General features: G+C 35.8%; 1 protein-coding gene across 3 annotated transcripts in view; it reads left to right on the top strand.

The window, feature by feature from the left end:
* The first annotated feature begins 378 nt into the window (after positions 1-378).
* The window catches only part of PDLIM3 (PDZ and LIM domain 3), a 52,465-nt gene continuing 33,278 nt past the window's right edge, over positions 379-19,565 (top strand). Inside the window, exons 1-2 of one of the 3 annotated variants that reach the window (XM_074228841.1) lie at positions 379-637; positions 17,352-17,503. In XM_074228841.1, the coding sequence (XP_074084942.1) occupies positions 545-637; positions 17,352-17,503 (245 nt within the window). In that variant the 5' untranslated portion in view covers positions 379-544. The remainder of the gene's footprint in view (positions 638-17,351; positions 17,504-19,565) is intronic. The other 2 variants (XM_074228840.1, XM_074228842.1) reach the window with 2 other exon arrangements.

A 19,565-nucleotide genomic window follows, 5' to 3' on the forward strand; every position in this document is an offset into this window, starting at 1 on the left:
GCGTGGTTGACGTATGTGGTTGACTATGACATTCTAGTTAAAATGCCTTTTACATAAAGCTCTCCAGGGTTTTCACCCAGTGTTTCCTACCTTTGCTCATACCTAAAGTAACTAACTAGCTGTGCATTACGGATGAGGTAAACAAGCAAAACAAGCAGGGGCCAGGTGTTGCTTTAAGCAAGTCATTGCAACCTGAAGCGTCCTCCTTTCAGCGCCCAGGAATGGGCAGGAGCAGCGATCCCGGAGCAAACATTTCTGGTCAACTCCCTGGCGCCCAGGCTTTCTCTTACTACCAAAGTTGGAGCTCTCCATTTCGGGGGTGGGGGTGGGGGGTTGGAAGAGGGAGGGGGGGACCGTGACGTCACCCCCTAACGGGGATAAAGTGGAGAGACTGCGAGGCTGCCGCGGTGGGACGAGAAGGGGAAACTATCCGAAACTGAGTGTTAGCTGTCCTTTGGGGAAGAGGTGCTGTTGGCAGGACCGTCCCTATCCGTAGTGGGGACAAGAAAGGTGCCACTCGTGGGAAGCCAAACGAGAGGACATCATGCCACAGAATGTCATTCTCCCAGGGCCCGCGCCCTGGGGATTCAGGCTTTCAGGAGGGATAGATTTTAACCAACCTTTAATCATCACCAGGGTAGGTGTTTCCCTCTCTTACCTTCTCTTGTCAGGGAGGCGTTTCTGTTTCACGTCTTGTTCTTTCGACTTTCTAAGAAACTACAGAAAATCGGTCCAGAGAACACTAAAGGACCCCTAACCTGGGCAGGGTGGGAGGGGACTTGCTGCTTCTTGGACATATCAGAGGTCAGAAGACAGTGGGAGTCGGGAAAGCTGGGCTTTGGTTGATGGTGGAAAAGGGAAGAGTCAGAGTCAAAGGATCCCTTCTTCGAACTTGGCTCCTGTTTGCTGGAAGGGAAGGAAGGGAAGTTCATTGGTTTGAAGTCAAGACCCTGGAGAGGGACAATAGTGATGGAGTGGTCCCCCAGAATTCAGGAAAGGTGGATATGTGGCAAGTCCAAGAATCTGTGACCCACCCCCATGCCCTCTCCCCCCAGCCTTTAATTCCCTTTCTTTTTCATTACAAGGCTATGTGAACAGAGATTTGGCAGCTGTCCCTTAGTTTATTTTCTCCTGATGTAAATTTCATCTGGGAGATACAGGCAATGCATAACCCAAACCCAAAATTTAAGTTTGGGGAATTATCAGCACAGATAACAAAGATACTGCTAATATGTGTTCCTGTTTTTCCAGGCATTTTGAATAATTTTCTAAGACTAAAATTAAGTTGATTTACCGAGAAAAATCTCTTGGGACCGTAAGTGATAGTAATATGCCTGCCTAATAACAAAATACTTTTAAAGTTTCTTCTAGGAAAAAAAAAATCTTTCTTTTGCTGAGAAATACTTCAAGTAATTGTCTCACAAGTAAAAAGTTAGAGCACTGGACTCAGAGCCAGGAGCAACTACATTTAAATGGCTCCTCAAATATTCAGAGGGGTAGTCAAACTAGAGATTTCTTCAGCATAGGGAATTCTCAAGCCAGGTGACCCTCAGCAGGTCATTTAATGTCTCACAAGAGTTTCTCCATTTGTTAAATGAAGATGTTGAATTCAGTGGCTTCTAATGACCCTGCCAACTCTGCATCTATGATGCTATGACTTATAGCCATAATAAATAATCTATGAATTCTAAATTATATCCCAATCTAACTGGCTTTTTATAAGACTATGCTGCTTCACTTTATTGGAAAAGTATTTATATCTTTTAGTTATAAACTCTTAAAGAAACTTCCTTAAACTCTTGAAACATTAGAATATCATGCCATAATTTTTGTCTCTGTGAATTCTTTATGTTACAAACCTGCTTAACAATTTTGGGGGCAATTTGATTTGAAAATTCATTACAAAATGTCTTTTGTACAAAGAAAAAACTTCTGTGTTCTACTTATTCATGCACTTTCCTGAGAGTGAACAAGGAAATGCCTTCCTCAGATATCTTAAGGAAACAATGTTTTATTCAGAAGAGCATTAAAGACCATGTCTAACTGTTTCACATATTTCAAAAAATATATAAATATGTTAATGAAAGTTTATGGTATTAAACAAAGTTGATTGAAACCAAGAAACATTCTTAAGCAAATTTAGCAGAAAATGCTCTGATGCTTTGGACCAAGCAATGCCTTTTATGGATTTATAAAGGGGAAAAGTTTCCATTATCTCTTCTCAAAACTATTTTAGAAGTTTCTAGATCACAGTTTTCTTTTTATTTATATTAATGAAATAGATTTTTAAACCTAACAGGATTATGCTTGTGTTGACTACCAAAAAAATTAAGGGCTGGGTCTTAATTATTGTTCTGGACATGAAACTAATAAGTTCCTGCTGATATATAAGGTACCAATGCCTTGTATTCTTACAATTGAAAGATTACCATGATGTTATATTTTTTATTCCAAGGAAATATTTCCACTTTGTTGGATTTGAGAGGTTTATGATAATATATTGTATTGCTATTTCTGTCTTTTCTGAACTCCTATAGAAGTGCATCATGTAATGCCTTATACTACCAATATATTATTTTATGCATATATCTTGTTTTTCCAACTTGAATATAAGTTTCTAAAGGGCAGAATATATGCCATCCAACTCTTGTAACTTCCTTACACCACATCCCCAAAACCAGGGAAAAGGAATTTTCATTAATTTTTCATGACTTGTATTAACAATCACTGAAGTTATAAGAAAGCAAAAAAAAAAAAAAGACTACAATAGCTCCATTAAACTAGCATCTAAATAGACAAAAAAAATGTTATCCATATATTTCCAAACATTTGTTTTCTACATCATGAGTCACAAAGGATAGGGAAGCTTAAAGAAATCTGTTGAAGAAGAAAACTTACTTGCTTTTGAGAAGAAAGGAGCCAAACCTGTGATTTCTTCAATATAGGAAGCTCTAATGCAGAAGTCTCCTGCACTTCTGTCCATTATGCCACATTACTTTAAATTGTCAAAAATGTTTTCTATTAAATGAAAAAAAGTGCTATTCATATGGAAGAACTCACAGGAAGTCTGTTTTTCTGGCACTTAAGAAAGCTGGACTGTTCAATCAGTTTACAGATTCAGTTTGGGACTGGAGAGGTGCCTTTGTTTTGTTTTGTTTGGCAGCTTTTTAATGGTTGAATTCAATAACAATGCTACCAAATGATTGAACAATGTTCTTTACCATTTTTCAACTGCTTGTTTTCTATGATTACCCAGCATAGCCTGAATAGTTTGTGACCCCCACTTTGACAAGCTGGGAAGCCCATGAATCCCTTTTTAAAATAAAGCTTTTAAGTAATTGAAAGAACTTAGTGAAAATAAACACGTAATTTTTTTCCAATCCAAGTCACACACCCTCTGAAATTTATCCTTTTGAAATTTATGTCCTTGGACACTGTCTTAAGAACCCCTTGACCTAAGTCATCTAGGAGTGGGAAACCTATCCACATCATAAGAATGTGTCTTTATCATTCAAAGACCAAGAGTAGGTTAAAAAAAATACACCACTGGATATAACAAAATCCCAATCCCTGATCAAAATATTTTTACTGCTACTTTTGCTATTTCTTTGAGCCATATTGGCTCAGCTAGTAGCTTGGCTGAAAAATAGTGTAGTCAGTAGATTCCCTAAAAGGTAAAACTGGATGTTAGGGGTGCCTTAGTGATCATAAAATCACTAACTCCATAATTTATTCAAACTTAGAAAAATATAGATACATCCACAATAAAAATCATTCTCATGAATATTTGCTGTAGATAAAAATTTAATTATTAGAAATATCTTGACATAAAAGCTAAAATTTTTTCTCAATGTTATTTTGATATGTTGAATTTACTTGTATATTCTTCACTTTTCCCACTAAAATGGAAGAGGAACACTTACGAAAGCAAGTGCATGGGTCATGATCTGTTATGATGTAGTGGAAAGAGGATTTGAAGTAGTATTCTGTGTACCTGTGATCTAAAATGGTTGACTGGGCTTCAACCTTCCATTGTATAAAAATGAAGAAGTTGGTCTAGTTCTGTGAGTCAAACTCAAATAGAATCAGAAGCCCATGTACATAATAATCCCTGAAGATTGCATAAGGACTTAAAAAACTACATAGTTGTATATTTCTTTTTTTATTAATACATTGACACATTAAATTCAGATTGAAACTACATTTTAATTCCACACTCTAGAATGTTGAGAGTTACATATTTGACATCTCTAGTCTAGATGACTTCCAAGGTTATTCTGGCAGCTAGGTGGCCTGAAATCAGGAAAACTTATTGTCCTGAGTTCAAATTTGACCTCAGATACTTACTTAGCTGTATAACACTGGGCAAATCCTTAGCCCTGTTTGCTTCATATTAAATGAGCTAGAAAAGTAAATGGTTAACTTGCTAAGGAAAGAATAATATCAAGACTTGGCATATGTTATCTCGCTGGAGTCTCTTCAGCAGTCCTGTGAGGAGGGAACAACAAGTATGAATATCCCCATTAAACTGGACCTAAGGAAATGGAGGCTCAGAGTTTAGCTGGCCTCCCCATGGTTAAACAGTTACTGCAAGATTCAAATCCAGATCAGTCTCCTGACTCAAATGTAAATCATTTATCACATGACTACTTTCATGTTAAACATGTCAGATAATTAGTCTGAATGCTGATTCAAAATGCTGAAGTTCTCAAATAGATCTGCAATGTCAATATAAGCAATCTCCAATGATGTGGAACACAACCTAACTTTGCCTATCTGTCCTAGGCAGTTCTTGTTCATGTCCTTCCATAGGATATAACCAATGCACTGGAGTCCTTTCCTATATTCTCTTGACATGATAAAGATAACAATGGAATATAAAGTCTGCTAATTGAATATCCCTCTCTCCCACCATGTGACCAGTGAGAAAGGGAAAGAAGGAAGGAAGGAAGGAAGGAAGGAAGGAAGGAAGGAAGGAAGGAAGGAAGGAAGAGAGGGAGGGAGGGAGGGAGGGAGGGAGGAAGAAAGAAAAGGAAGGAGAGAGAGAGAGAGAGAGAGAGAGAGAGAGAGAGAGAGAGAGAGAGAGAGAGAGAGAGAGAGAGAGAAAGGAAAGAAGGAAGGGAGGGAGGAAATGGCTATTTATTATCTACAATATGCTAATCAGTGTGCTGAGTACTTCGTTGTCACCTCATTCAGTTATGTCCAAACTCCATGACTCTATGGAATATACTACCCAGGGGTTTTTCAAGGCAAAGATACCAGGATGATTTGCCATTCCTTTCTTCAATCAATTAAGGCAGAGATTAAGTGACTTGCCTCGAGTCACATGGATAGCAAATGTTTGAGGCTTGATTTGAACTCATTTGTTTCTTTACTCCAGACCGAGTGCACTTTCCATGAGTCCTCTAACTGTCCACTTTAATACTGTGCTAAGTGTTTTACAAATATGATCTCATTTAATTCTCATAGTGGCATCTCCCTGATTTGTTCCTCAAAGACAATTTATTTCAGGACTTAGGATGTGAGTTGAATTTTTAGAGGGTAGATGAGAGTGTTGTTTATGATCACCTCATTTATAAAAGTTTACAATTCCTTCATGTCTATTTTCAGTCTATCCCAGTCTGGATATTGTTTTCCTTGGGAGAGAAAACAAACAAAACAGAGACAAATTAATTCTTCCTTCTCTCTATTACCATCTTCCCACCCCTGCTAAGCAGGGGTCCAGTTTTACCTTGGCTTGATCTTAGGGTCATAGCTTGAGGTAAGGAAGAAACTGAGGCTTAATTTTTGCAAGGTTCCACTGCAACAGATGGAATTTGAATCCATGTCTTTCTGTAGAGCCAGTATATATCCTGCTGTATTGTTTTTACTCATCTGTCCAAAACCCTATTTCGGGTCCTCAATGCCTCTGATCTGAACTTCTATAATAACCTCTTAACAGCACACCCCCCCCGCTTCCCATTTTTCCCATTTCCAATTCATTTTTCAAAGAGTTGCCAATCAAAACAGACTTTTAAATGCCTTTAGTAAGGCAATTTAGCAACCCAATTTTAATTAGCCTTCTTGACATTATTCTTACAGAGCTGGGTCACTCATTCGAATTCATCTTAGTTAACTGCCTTCATTTCCACCCATGGTACCTATCTATTAATTTAAGATCTGAAATGGTGGAAATGTTAGTTCTCTATCCCACCAGACTGGGCTCTGTAAACACCCACCTCCTTACTGATTCTTTAGAATCAATTGTGAATATGTCACCAGAATTCCATTCTTGAAAGTCACAAGTCCTTCTTTATCACACTTCCCTTTTTAGAGTCCCCCAGGACCATCTTACTGAACTCTTTGATATCTGGTTTCCCCAAATCAAGAGTACATGTCTAACTCTGTCTTGTGTTTTCACTCATCTGTCAAAAATTCTAAGATAACCTGGTTGCTGCCTTCAAATTTCCCATCATCTCTACTCTTTCTACTACTTCTTTCTTATTGACTAGACCCAGGTCCAGAACAGCATTCTTCTTTGTCACTTCCTCTCTACCTTCTGAAAGATAAAATTATCAGCAAGGCAAGTCAAGAATGTCTTAGTTGTTCTGCTTTTAGCACAGAGAAAAATTCTCTCCAGCTGATGTCAGAAGAGTTCCCCCACCATGATTATTTTGTATTATAGCTATATCTGTGTGTACTATGTCCAACCTTTTAACTGACAGCAGTTAGTGGCTAGAGAATGAGATCTGTGTTCAATGTAATGCCTCTGACTCAGTCAGATCATGTTATCCTGGACAAATCACTTAACCTCTCAGTATTGTAGACAACTCTAAGATCCTAAGTTGAAGAAAGATGCCAATTTGTAAAAGTAGGAGTTTCCTCATCTGAAAGTTCCCAGTAGCAATGAAAATTACATACCCTACCCTACTAAATTATAATACTGTGAAGGTGGTGAATATCTAGTATATTTTTATGTCTGATATTACATCACACCTAAACAAGTCAGAGCTTAATTCATTGTAATTGAACTGACTTACTTATCTTTCCATTTAATATGATTTTGGAAAGAAAGAGAAAAAAGAAAGAGGAAAGAAAAAGGAGAGGGGAAAAAAGAGATTTTTAAATCAGGGAAACAAAATTAGTGTTAGTATTTTAGCTCTTTCTTAACCACTAGCGATAACCATTACCATCATACCAATCACCGATTGCTGGGGAACTTAGCTGAACACTGATTAACGCAGTCAACCTTTGCATCTCAATTTCTCCATTTTAAAAATGGCAGATGTATTTCACATTATCATAGGATGAGGACTATAACAAGAGAGCTAAGATATCTTTAGTGAATTTTAGGGGTAACTGGCATGTCAGGTTTAGCAAATCTGACTTTTTTGAGTTTCTGGACACTCACTGTTTAATATTTCCTTCTAAACTTGGGGAAAGACAAGTTTTACCTAGCAGTTAATTTTATAGAAATATGGGTAATATATCCACGATCCAGGAGGTTTCTTGAGAATGAACCAAAGAAATCAAGCAAGGCTGGGTATGTTGGGCATGAGAGAACTTGTGGAAGGGATCTAGGAATCCCACTCTAGAATCAGGATCCATAGGTTCCTGAGAATCTGCCACTAAGGAGGTAGACACTTAGGTTTTAATTATCTATGACATTATAGAGTAGAGAAGGTTAGTTAATTAAAAGCCAACCTCATGTTAGCCCTCTGCCTCCAGCACTCAGTCATATCCAACAAAAATAGTATGTGTATATTATGTAAACATGGAGGCTACACTCATTAGGGGAAAAGACTGAATCCTTTCACATAGAGAACATCAGATCTATGAACATTTTTGTGTTCAGTTACCTATTTCAAGGTAACCTGGAAGAAATTATCAATCAAAATGGACCAATTCCTACCCTCAAGCAGTTTATATTCTGAGAGAGACATAAGTATTATGTCTTCCCAGAGTAATTTGGCAGGGGTCTAGAAGGCACTAAAAGCTAGGAAGAATCAGGAAAGGGTTCATACAGAAAGTAGAGCTTGAGCTAAATGTAAGCTAACCAGAGATTCTAACAAGGGATTTTAAATTATGCTTTCTTCAATTTTTTAAAGCTAAAGGGGACCTTTCCTCTAGTGTACTTCCCTCATTTTACAGATGGAAAAATTTAGACATAAAAAGGTTCAAAAACTCACCCAAAATAACACAGCTCATTAGTGATAAATTATAAAATAATTTATACATACTGCACTGTGTGTGTGTGTGTGTGTGTGTGTGTGTGTGTGTGTGTGTGTGTGTATGGTCATTTACAACAAAAGCTAAATAGGGAATCGCTAAATTATTCATTTTCAACCATTGACAATTTAAAGATAAGCCAAAATCCAGGAAAAGAAGAAAGCAAGATAATTTTTCTTCCCTCCATCCCCATCCTCTTCCTAGAGTATTCTCTCTTCCCAATCTTTAATATTGGAAGAAACATTCTAGTCAATTCCCTGAAGATAGAATGAAGCCAAAGGTCTCTCCTATCAAACTACAAAGTTTTCAGTGATTCAAGAATGAGATTAATAAAAGCCTCCTAATGTCAATTTAGGTAGTTTGGAGTAAAGAAACTTGGATGCTGATTCCAGTTTTTCCCAACACCTCAGCTTTCTTCATCTGACAAAGGATGGTCTCTATGGTCTCTTCCAGTTCTAACAGTCTAAGAAAAATCTGTAAGTCTAGGACAGAAACCATTCCCCATTTGAACAAATAGATTTGTCATTTTCCACAAGTTATATATCCAAATCCAGCTGATTTTCAAAATTAGTACTGTACATTTATGATTAGTATTTGTTTTAAAATGTCAGATAAGGTAAATATTTAAAAGAAGAAAGATCATACTTTCCCATGTTTAGACTATCAGGAATAAAGGTGTAGTCTTGCACATTTAAAAATAGAAAAATCTTATTGTGTCAACAAATACAGATAAGGATTATTGAAATTTTTAAATTTATTATTATCCCTATAAAGCCTCATTTAGGTCAGGGGTTCTTTACTTTGGGTTCACAGACTGACAAGGAGACCATGGAAAGATTTCAGGAGATCTATAAACTTGGATGGGAAAAAATGACATCATTGTTTTCACTAACATCTAACTGAAATTTAACATTTCCTTCAATTATTCAAAAATATGATTCAGAGAAAGGGTTCATAGATTACCCCAAAATGTCAAAAGGAGTCCATCACACACACACACACACACACACACACACACAAACACACAAACACAAACACAGACACATGCATACACAAATGCATTAAAAACCTCATCTAAAAAAACTACTAGAAATAATTAGCAACTTTAGCAAAGTCACAGGATATAAAATAAACCCTCATAAATTCTCATCATTTCTATATATGACTAGCAAGAGGCAGCATAAAGAGCTAGAAAGAGAAATCCCATTCAAAGTAAATTCAGACAATATAAAATACATGCAAGTCTACCTGCCAAGGCAGACTCAAAAACTTTTTGAAAACAATTACAAAACACTTCTTACACAAATAAAATCAGATTTAAATAACTGAGCAAACATCAACTGCTCATGGATAGGCCAAGCTAATATAATAAAAATGAGAATTCTACCAAAATTAAACTACTCGTTTAGTGTCCTACCAATCAAAATTGTAAAAAAATTAATGAATTAGAAAAAATTGTAAGTAAATTCATATGGAGAAATAAAAAGTCAAGAATTTCCAGGGATTCAATGAAAAAAGTACAAAAGAAGGTGGCTTAGCCTTACCAGAACTAAAATTATATTATAAAGCATCAGTCATCAAAACTGTCTGGTACTGGCTAAGAAATAGAATGGTGTGGTAGACCAGTGGAATAGATTAGGTAAAATAGCAGGAAATGATTATAGTAATCTGCTGTTTGACAAACCCAAAGAGTCCAGTTAATGGGATAAAAATTCTCTCTTCGATAAAAACTGTTGGGAAAATTGGAAGTTAGTATGGAAGAAACTTAGATTAGACCAACACCTCACACCATGAATATAGGATCTAGACATAATAAACAATATTATAAGCAACTAGAAGATCAAGGACTAGTTTACCTGTCAGGTCTATGGAAAGGGGAGCAGTTTATGACTAAGGAAGAGATGGAGAACATCACCAAAAACAAACTAGATGGTTTTGATTACATTAAATTAAAAGGCTTTTGCACAGATCAAGATCAAAAGAAATGTAGTAAATTGGGAAACAATTTTTACAACTAGTATTTCTGACAAAGGACTCATTTCTAAAGTATACAGAGAGCTGAGTCAAATTTTCAAAAAAACAAAGCATTCCCCAATTGACAAATGGTCAAAGGATATGCAAAGGCAATTTACAGATGAGGAAATCAAAGCGATCCATAGTCATATGAAAAATTGCTCTAAATCACTACTTATTAGATAAATGCAAATTAAAACATCTCTGAGGTACCACCTAACACCTCTCAGATTGACCAATATGACCAGAAAGAACAATGATCAATGTTGGAAGGGATGTGGGAAATCTGGGACACTAATAGATTGTTGGTGGAGCTGTGAATTCATCCAACCTTTCTGGAGAGCAATTTAGAATTACACCCAAAGAGCAACAAAAATGTGCATACTCTTTGATCCAGCAACACCACTACTGGATCTATATCTTGAAGAGATGATGAAAAAGCGTAAAAACAGCACTTATACAAAAATATTCATAGTAGCCCTGTTTGTGGCGGCAAAGAATTGGAAATCAAGTAAATGTCCTTAAATTAGGGAATGGTTTAATAAACTGTGGTATATGTATGTGATGGAATACTATTGTTCTATTAGAAACCAGGAGGGATGGGAATTCAGGGAAGCCTGGAAGGATTTGCATGAACTGATGCTGAGTGAGATGCACAGAACCAGAAAAAACCTTGTACAGCCTAACAGTACCATAGGGGTGATGATCAACCTTGATGGACTCGCTCATTCCATCAGTGCAACAATCAGGAACAATTTTGGGCTGTCTGCAGTGGAGAATACCATCTGTATCCAGAAAAAGAACTGTGGAGTTTGAACAAAAACCAAGAACTATTACCTTTAATTTAGGGGGGAAAACTGTTATCTTATTATGTAATTTTGCTATCTCTTACACTTTATTTTTCTTCCTTAAGGATATGACTTCTCTCTCATCACATTCAATGTGGATCAGTGTATACCATGGAAACAATGTAAAGACTGGCAAATTGCATTCTCTGGGGGGGGGGGGTAAGAGAAGCAAGATTAGGGGGAAAATTGTAAAACTCAAAATAAATATTAAAAAAGTTTTTCAATGAGAATAGTGAATAAGATAACTCTCCTGGCATCAAGAATAAAATATAGCAATACTTGGATTCAGAAAATCATAAATTCAAATCTTGCTTCAGGATCAATTTGATCCTATGATCCTAGGCCAGTAAATTTAACTATTAGTAGCCTTGATTTCCCCATCTGCACAATAGGAATAATAATAGTACTTGAGTCATAATATTGTCTGAAGATCATGTTCAATAATAAATAAAAAGTTCTTAACAAAACTTAAAATAACAATTATTCCCAGAGGGTCAGGAATAATTGTTATCTTCTCACAGTCTGCACTGACTATAATGCAGAATGAGAGTAAATTTTTGAGAACTATATTTCATTGTCATATATTGTTGCACATTGTTGTATACTGTAAATGGTTTTACTAGTCACAATAAGTAATTCCTTTGCAAGAATGTCCAATTTCTTTTTTTCTAAAAGATTTTATTTATTTTGAGTTTTACACTTTATCCCCTAATCTTACCTCCATCCCCCCACTACCCACAGAAGGCAATTTGCCAGTCTTTACATTGTTTTCATGGTATACATTGATCCAAATTGAATGTGATGAAAGAGAAATCATATCCTCAAGGAAGAAAAATAAAGTATAAGAGATAGCAAAATTAGATAATAAGATATCAGGTTTGTTTGTTTTTTCTAAATTAAAGTTAATAGTCCTTGTTCTTTGTTCAAACCCCACAGCTCTTTTTCTGGATACAGATGGCATTCTTCATTGCAGACAGCCCCAAATTGTCCCTGATTGTTGCACTAATGGAATGAGTGAGTCCATCAAGGTGGATCATTGCCCCCATGCTGCTGTTAGGGTGTACAGTGTTTTTCTGGTTCTGCTCATCTCACTCAGCATCAGTTCATGCAAATCCCTCCAGGCTTCCCTGAATTCCCATCCCTCCTGATTTCTAATAGAACAATAGTTTTCCATGACATACATATACCACAGTTTGCTAAGCCATTCCCCAATTGAAGGAAGAATGTCCAATTTCTAAAAAGCTTTTGCACAAACAAAACCACTGTAACCAAGCCCAAATGAAATGTAATAAATTGGGAAACAATTTTTACAACTAGTTTTTCTGACAAAGGACTCATTTCTAATATATATACAGAGAACTGAGTCAAATTTTTTTTAAAAAAAAAACCATTCCCCTATTGACAAATGGTCAAAGGATATACAAAGGCAATTTACAGAAGAGACAATCAAAGTTATCTATAGACATTTGAAAAATTGCTCTAAATCATTACTGATTAGAAAAATACAAATGAAAGCAGCCCTGAGGTACCATCTCACACCTATCAAATTGGCCAATATGGTCAGAAAGGACAATGTTCAATGTTGGAAGGAATGTGGGAAATCTGGGACACTAATATATTGTTGGTGGAGCTATGTGAACTCATCCAACCTTTCTGAAGAGTAATTTGGAATTATGCCCAAAGGCAATAAAAATGTGCATACCTTTTGAGCTAGCAATACCACTACTGAGTCTATACCCTGAAGCGATCATGAAAAAGGGTAAAAATATCACTTTTAAAAAAATATTCATAGCAGTCCTATTTGTGGTAGCAAAAATTGGAAATCAAGTGAATGTCCATCAATTGGGGAATGGCTGAACAAATTATGGTATGTGTATGTTATGGAACACTATTGTTCTATTAGAAATGAAGAGGTATCAGAGAAGCCTGGAAAGACTTGAATGAACTGATATTGGGCAAGATGAGCACAACCACAAGAACGTTGTACACTCTAACAGCAACATGGGGGGTGATGATCAACCTCAATGGACTTCCTCATTTCATCAATGTAATAATGAGGAACAATTTTAGAGTACCTGCAATGGAGAATACCATCTGTGTCCAGAGAAAGAATTGTGGAGCTTAAACAAAGAGCAAAGTCAATTACCTTCAAATAAGACACAAAAAATGCGTCTTATATACCACATAATTTTTCTATCTCTAATATTTTGTTTTCTCAAGGATATAATTTTTTCTTGATATAATCAATTTTGAACTATGTATAGCATGGAAATAATGTAAAGATTATCAGTCTGCCTCCTATGGGGGGGGGGGGAGAAGGGGGGAATATAAAATTCAAGACCTTACAAAAATAATAAGTAGAAACTACTGTTGTATATAATTGAAAAACAAATAATTTTTTTAAAAAAAATAATGTACAATTTCAACAGTGTGGATATTCCTTCTACCTGTGTTAAACACAATGTCTCAATAGATGGTCTTTACAAGTTGCTGGTTGGAAAAGATTGTAACTTGAGAGCCAACCTTCTAGTTGAAGCCACAGTGAGCTTAACTAGATTTATTGCCAGACTTGCTGTTGAAGTTTTTCTAAGATGGGGTCCATAGGCTTCCTCAGACTGCCAAAGGGATCCATGATGGCATTCATAACATCATATGTATGTATATGCATGTACATGTATAAGATTATGTCTATATGCATGTGTGTAAGTGTGTATAGGTGTGTCTGTGTGTGTGTATGAAAATGCTATTTCAGGCATGAGTCAAGGCAACAAAATGGGAGGTGGAGTGATGACCTCCATCTTCCAGATTCCATATCATTATGAAAGTCTATATGATTATTAGCCATCAGAGTAAAATATTAAAAGAGGAGTTGTGAGTATATGTCACTAAAAAAATAAGAAAAGTGGGTATGATGAAAAGAGCATCATATTTCGAGTTGAAGAGGCTGGATTCAAATACTTAGAGTACTTCTTACTACTTGTGAGAATGGGGAAGAGTTTTTTGCTCTTTTCTATTTCACTAGTTCAATAAGTGACTGGCACATAGTAAGTACCTAATAAATATTAGATGATTGACTACCTCTTTGATTCTCAGTTTCCTATTCTATAAAATATGATTAGTCTAGATAATGTTTTCAAACTTAGAAATCTAGAATTATTCAGTAATAATAATGAAAATTTAGAATTATAAGTAATTTGGAATTCATTATGACTCAGTTTCAGGATTAAGTGGGGGCTAAATTATCTTCTACTCACTTCTTATGTATCTTTTATACATCATTGTATATACATGCTATTCTTAATATATGTAAATTCTTTAAGGGCAAGAACTTTTTTCTTTTCTTTTATTCCTAATCCTTAGCACTTTACTAATAACATTAAATACTTAATAAATTCTTATAGAATAATGAGTTGCTTAATTGTAAGACAATTTGTTTGCACAAATAAACATGACTTTTGGTTTCTGGTTTCTCTTTTTTTTTTTTAGGTTTTTGCAAGGCAAACAGGGTTAAGTAGCTTGCCTAAGGCCACACAGCTAGGTAATTATTAAAGTGTCTGAGACCGGATTTGAACCCAGGTTCTCCTGACTCCAAGGCCAGTGCTTTATCCACTATGCCACCTAGCCGCCCCGGTTTCTCGTTTCTATAGCCAGTCCTTCAGATCTCCAAGAATTCATTTCCAGAGAAGTCAGGAATTAAAGACAAACCTTGAATATTATTTTGCCCTGATGTAACAGGCATGTCCAAGCATTTACATCCAACTAACTCAAATTGGCATGAATAGCTAGAGGGTGTTACTATATGAGAACAAGCTTTTATTGTGTTGAGCTATGAAGTGACTTATCCTTTCAGAGAGAAGATGTCAGTGCAGTAATTACATGAGTATGGTGCCCTGGCTGATTGCTCAAATTAAAAAATCAACAGTCACTACTACTTCCTATTGTAAAACATTTTATTCTTTGAGTTCTTATCTCTTCCATCTCCCAGACTTTGTACTGGTTGGCTCCCGGATTTAGAATGTTCTACCCTCTTACACCTGCCTCTTCCCTTCCCCCGCCCCCCATCCTGCCTCCTTCAAGACTCAGATCAAGTGGTATTTTCTGCAAAGGGTCTTCTCCCCCACCCCCAATTGCTAGTTCCTAACCCTTCTCAAATTATTTTCCATCTACTCTATCTGTCTTTCTATGAGTCTCTTTACCCCCGTTTTTCACTCTCTCTCTGACAGTCTCTCTCTCTCTCTCTCTCTCTCTCTCTCTCTCTCTCTCTCTCTCTCTCTCTCTCTCTCTTTCTCTCTCAGACATCTCTCAGTCTTTCTCATTCTCTCTCTTATTCTTTCTGTCAATCTATCTCTCTCTCTCATTATTTTTCTATGTTGTCTCCCTCATTTGAATGTGCAACCCTTTAGGAGAGTTTTTTTTTATATTTCTTTTTATCACTAGCTCTTAGTACAGTGCTTGAAACATAGTAAAACCTTTCTCTCTTGATCTTTTTTTGATAGAAACAGGGTTTGTTTGGTTTTTTAAGTCAATTTAGGCGGCTAGGTGGCGCAGTGAATAAAGCACTGGCCCTGGAGTCAGTATCCGGTCTCAGACACTTAATAATTACCTAGCTGTGTGGCTTTGGGCAAGCCACTTAACCCCATTTACCTTGCAAAAACCTAAAAATAAATAAATTAAATAAATAGATAGATAAATAAAAATAAAAAATCAATTTGTTGGGGCAGCTAGATGGTACAGTGGATAGAGCAGGAGGACTTGAGTTCAAGTTTGACCTCAGACATTTAATAATTACCTAGCTGTATGACCTTGGGCAAGTCACTCAACCCTATTGCCTTGTAAAAACTTTAAAAAAGGAGTTAATTTATCCTTCTAAGTACCCCTCCTTAAACAAATGTTTTAGAAAATTAAAAATAAAATCCCTTTATATATATATATATATATATATATATATATATATATATATGTAAATAGTCTATCAAAACAAATTTTTATATTAAATTTGTCTGAAAAATTTTTTCCCTACATTTCATCAGGAGGAAAATAGTATGTTTCATCTTCATTGTTTTGGACTCATGGTTTATCATGGCAGTGATCAAATTTGTTTTTCTCTATAATTTTTCTATAATTGTATAGATTGTTTTCCTCTGAAATGCCCATTTCATTATTTCTTATGGAACAATTTTCTATTATATTCACATACCATAATTTATTTAGCAAAACAACTTAATTATTATATAATTATTAATTTCAAATTTTGACTTTAACAGAATGTACTGCACATATGGGTACTTTCCTCTTTCTTTGATTTCATTAGTGAAAAGGTCTACTTATAGTATAGATGAGTCAAAGTATATGTACATTTTGGTGATTTTTTTTTTTGGATATAGCTCCAAATTACTTTCCAAAATGTCCCTCCAATATATTTATTATTTAGATGATTATTAGCCACTATAATTGTAAATTGCAAAATATTGGGGGATTTGCATATGAAGAGCTCCCTACACAGAACAAATCATAGTCATAGCAATTATCTAATCTAATAACTTGTTTTTGCAAATTAAGAAACTGAGGCCCAACATAACTTGCCCAAGCTTATATTTAGAAATCTCCTAAACCTTAGCACATTGCTAATTACACTTCAATCCATGTCTATCTTCATACTTAATTAAAATACATATGCAAGCATAAAAGTCTCAACATTTCTGATTAATAATACTCTTCTGAACTGGAACATTATTTTCTTTAAAATATATTAAATTCCACACATTACTTTCAAAATGTTCCTGCTTGTCTATGCCTCCTTCTGAACATTGTTCTGTTCTCTTGCATGAATTTTTAAAATGTTACAGTGGCCTTCATTTGGGGGTGGAGGGAGGCATTACTAATACTAATACCCATTCTTCCCAACTCTAGCCTTGTTAAAAACCAAGAAAAGAGAAGGGGAAAATAAACCCCTTGTAAAAAAAAAAAAAGAGTACAATGTGAAAAAGAAATTCACTCCTTGGTTAAGTTCATCACCTCTCTGTCAAGGGGTTGTTTCACATGTCATCACTGGTTTCTTATGGACATCATTGGTCACTACATTGTTCAGGGTTCTAAAGTCTTACTAAGTTGTGGTTTTCTTCTTTACTATGTTGTTATTGTATAAATTGTTCTCCTGGTTCTGCTCACTTTACTAGGTATCAGGTCATTCTATGCAGACTAGTCTGTAATTATTTAATTAAATTAAAATTGATTATTAGCACCCTGGATATCAATTTTAAGACTACTGTGATTTTTTTACAGATTACTCCAGGAAGCAAGGCTGCAGCTGCCAACCTATGTCCTGGAGATATCATTCTGGCCATAGATGGCTTTGGAACAGAGACCATGACTCATGCTGATGCCCAGGACAGAATTAAGGCAGCAGGCCATCAACTGTGTCTCAAAATTGACAGGTATCCATTAATAGTGGGATCCAAATTTGATCTGTTTTGGGAGAAAATCTAAAATGAAAACATAAATGTGTATGTCATTGTGCAGAGAGAGGGAACTTATAGCCAACTGAGGTGAATTCAGGATGGAACTATCTCTGCAGCATTCTAATTAGAACCCTGAGGCGGCCCCCCTGCCCCAACTTAACCTTCTACTTACCACATCATCCCTATCATTCAAATCATATCACACACACACACACACACACACACACACACACACACACACACACACCACAAAACTGAAGGAACACTGAAATATGAAAAAACAACAGGTATATGGGGAGATAAAGGAATGTATCTGGATATCTGGTCAGAGAAAAGAATATGGTTTTCTGGGACAGAGAGGGGAAAAGAAGTTCCCTGCCATTCACATAGGAGAGTAGGACTGAGATCCAAGGTCCATCTAATGAGTTTTCAGTTTTCTGTTTTCAGCTCCTTCTAGATTTGTCCATGAACTATAGGCATGTCCTGCCAGCTAAAGGGCAAGGTATAAGAGTATTCCCATTACTCTTATACCTAGCTTGGGGCCATCCTGAACCCTAGTGCATACCAGTATTCCTTTCCTCCTTCCACTATAATCTTAGAAACTTTCAATCAATAAATAAACATTTAATAAGTTTCAACAATGTGCCAATCCCTTTGCCAAGCATTATGGACATAGAAAGAAACAAAGGACAGTCCTTGCCCTCAAGGACCTTATGATCTAATATGGAGAACAAAATGCATATAAATATATATATGTGTGTGTGTGTGTGTGTGTGTGTGTGTGTGTGTGTGTATAAAGCAAACTATAGTTATATACAAATATAGCTATATATAGAACAAATAGAAATAATCAACAAACTCCCTTCTATCCTCTTACATTCCTGGTTTTTCTATCAATCTCTCCAATACTCTCATTCTTTTTCCTCCCCTCTCCTACACTTAATCTGAAAGTCAAGAGGGAGAGTTGACCTATCTCTTGCTCCCCATTGTAACTTCTAGACTAGAATTCCTTAACTTGAGGTCCATGGCCCACCGACCCTCAAGGGGTCAAAATCTGTGAATAGATTTCAGGGTGCCCATGAACTTTGATGAGATAAAATTATATCTTTATTTTTCATTAATCCTTTTCAAACATATTGTGTAAGTCATGCCATCATTCAATTGATGTTATGGTCTTCTTTGATTATTAAAGACTACAACAACCTTTTAACTAAAATTTAGTATTTAATTAAACTATGAATGATTTTTGAAAAAAAAAAATTATTCTGAGAAGAGATTCCTAAGTATGGCCTCAGATTGTCAAAGGACTCCATAACAGAAAAAGATAAGAACCTACATCAGACCTTTGCTCTGCCACAATTACCCACCAATTCTTGCATTTAAAACCTCAGCTTCTCAAGCACAACACTGGAGAAACATGATCTGGCAGACATTCATCTGGAAAAGAATCTGTGGTTCTTAGTGAACTATAAGCTCAATGAGTTAGTAGTGTTCTTTGGCAGCTAATGTAAATTTAAACGATATTAATAGAGGCAAAATTTCCAAGAACTAGTTAATTTTTGTCCTACTATACACCCAGTCTTATTCAGGCTATATCTAGAATATTGTGTTGAGTTCCTGGTACAACCTTTTAGGTAACACTGATAAACTCTAAAGTATCCAAAAGAGGGAAACCAGGATGGTAAGTTGTCAAGGGCAAACCAGGAATGTTTAGCTGGTAGTATATACATATTTCAAATACAGGATTAGATTTGGTCTTTTTGGTCCTGTAGGGAAGAACTGGAAACAATGGGAGGAAGTTGAAAAGATATAAAATTAAGTTTGATTGAAGGAAATTACAATTAAACTGCCCAAAAGTAGATTGGGCATCCTTAGGAAGTGGTGAGTTCTCAGTCTTTAAGCAAAGGCTGGATGAAAACTTTGTTGAGTATGTTATGGAGATTTTTGCTCCAGAATAGAGTGACCTTGAGACTGAAATTCTATGTTTCTATAACCTCTCTTTTATAGTTCTCTCTAGAATTAGCTCTAATTATCTGTA

This window comes from Macrotis lagotis, chromosome 3, assembly GCF_037893015.1.
Source record: "Macrotis lagotis isolate mMagLag1 chromosome 3, bilby.v1.9.chrom.fasta, whole genome shotgun sequence".
Classification (NCBI taxonomy): domain Eukaryota; kingdom Metazoa; phylum Chordata; class Mammalia; order Peramelemorphia; family Peramelidae; genus Macrotis; species Macrotis lagotis.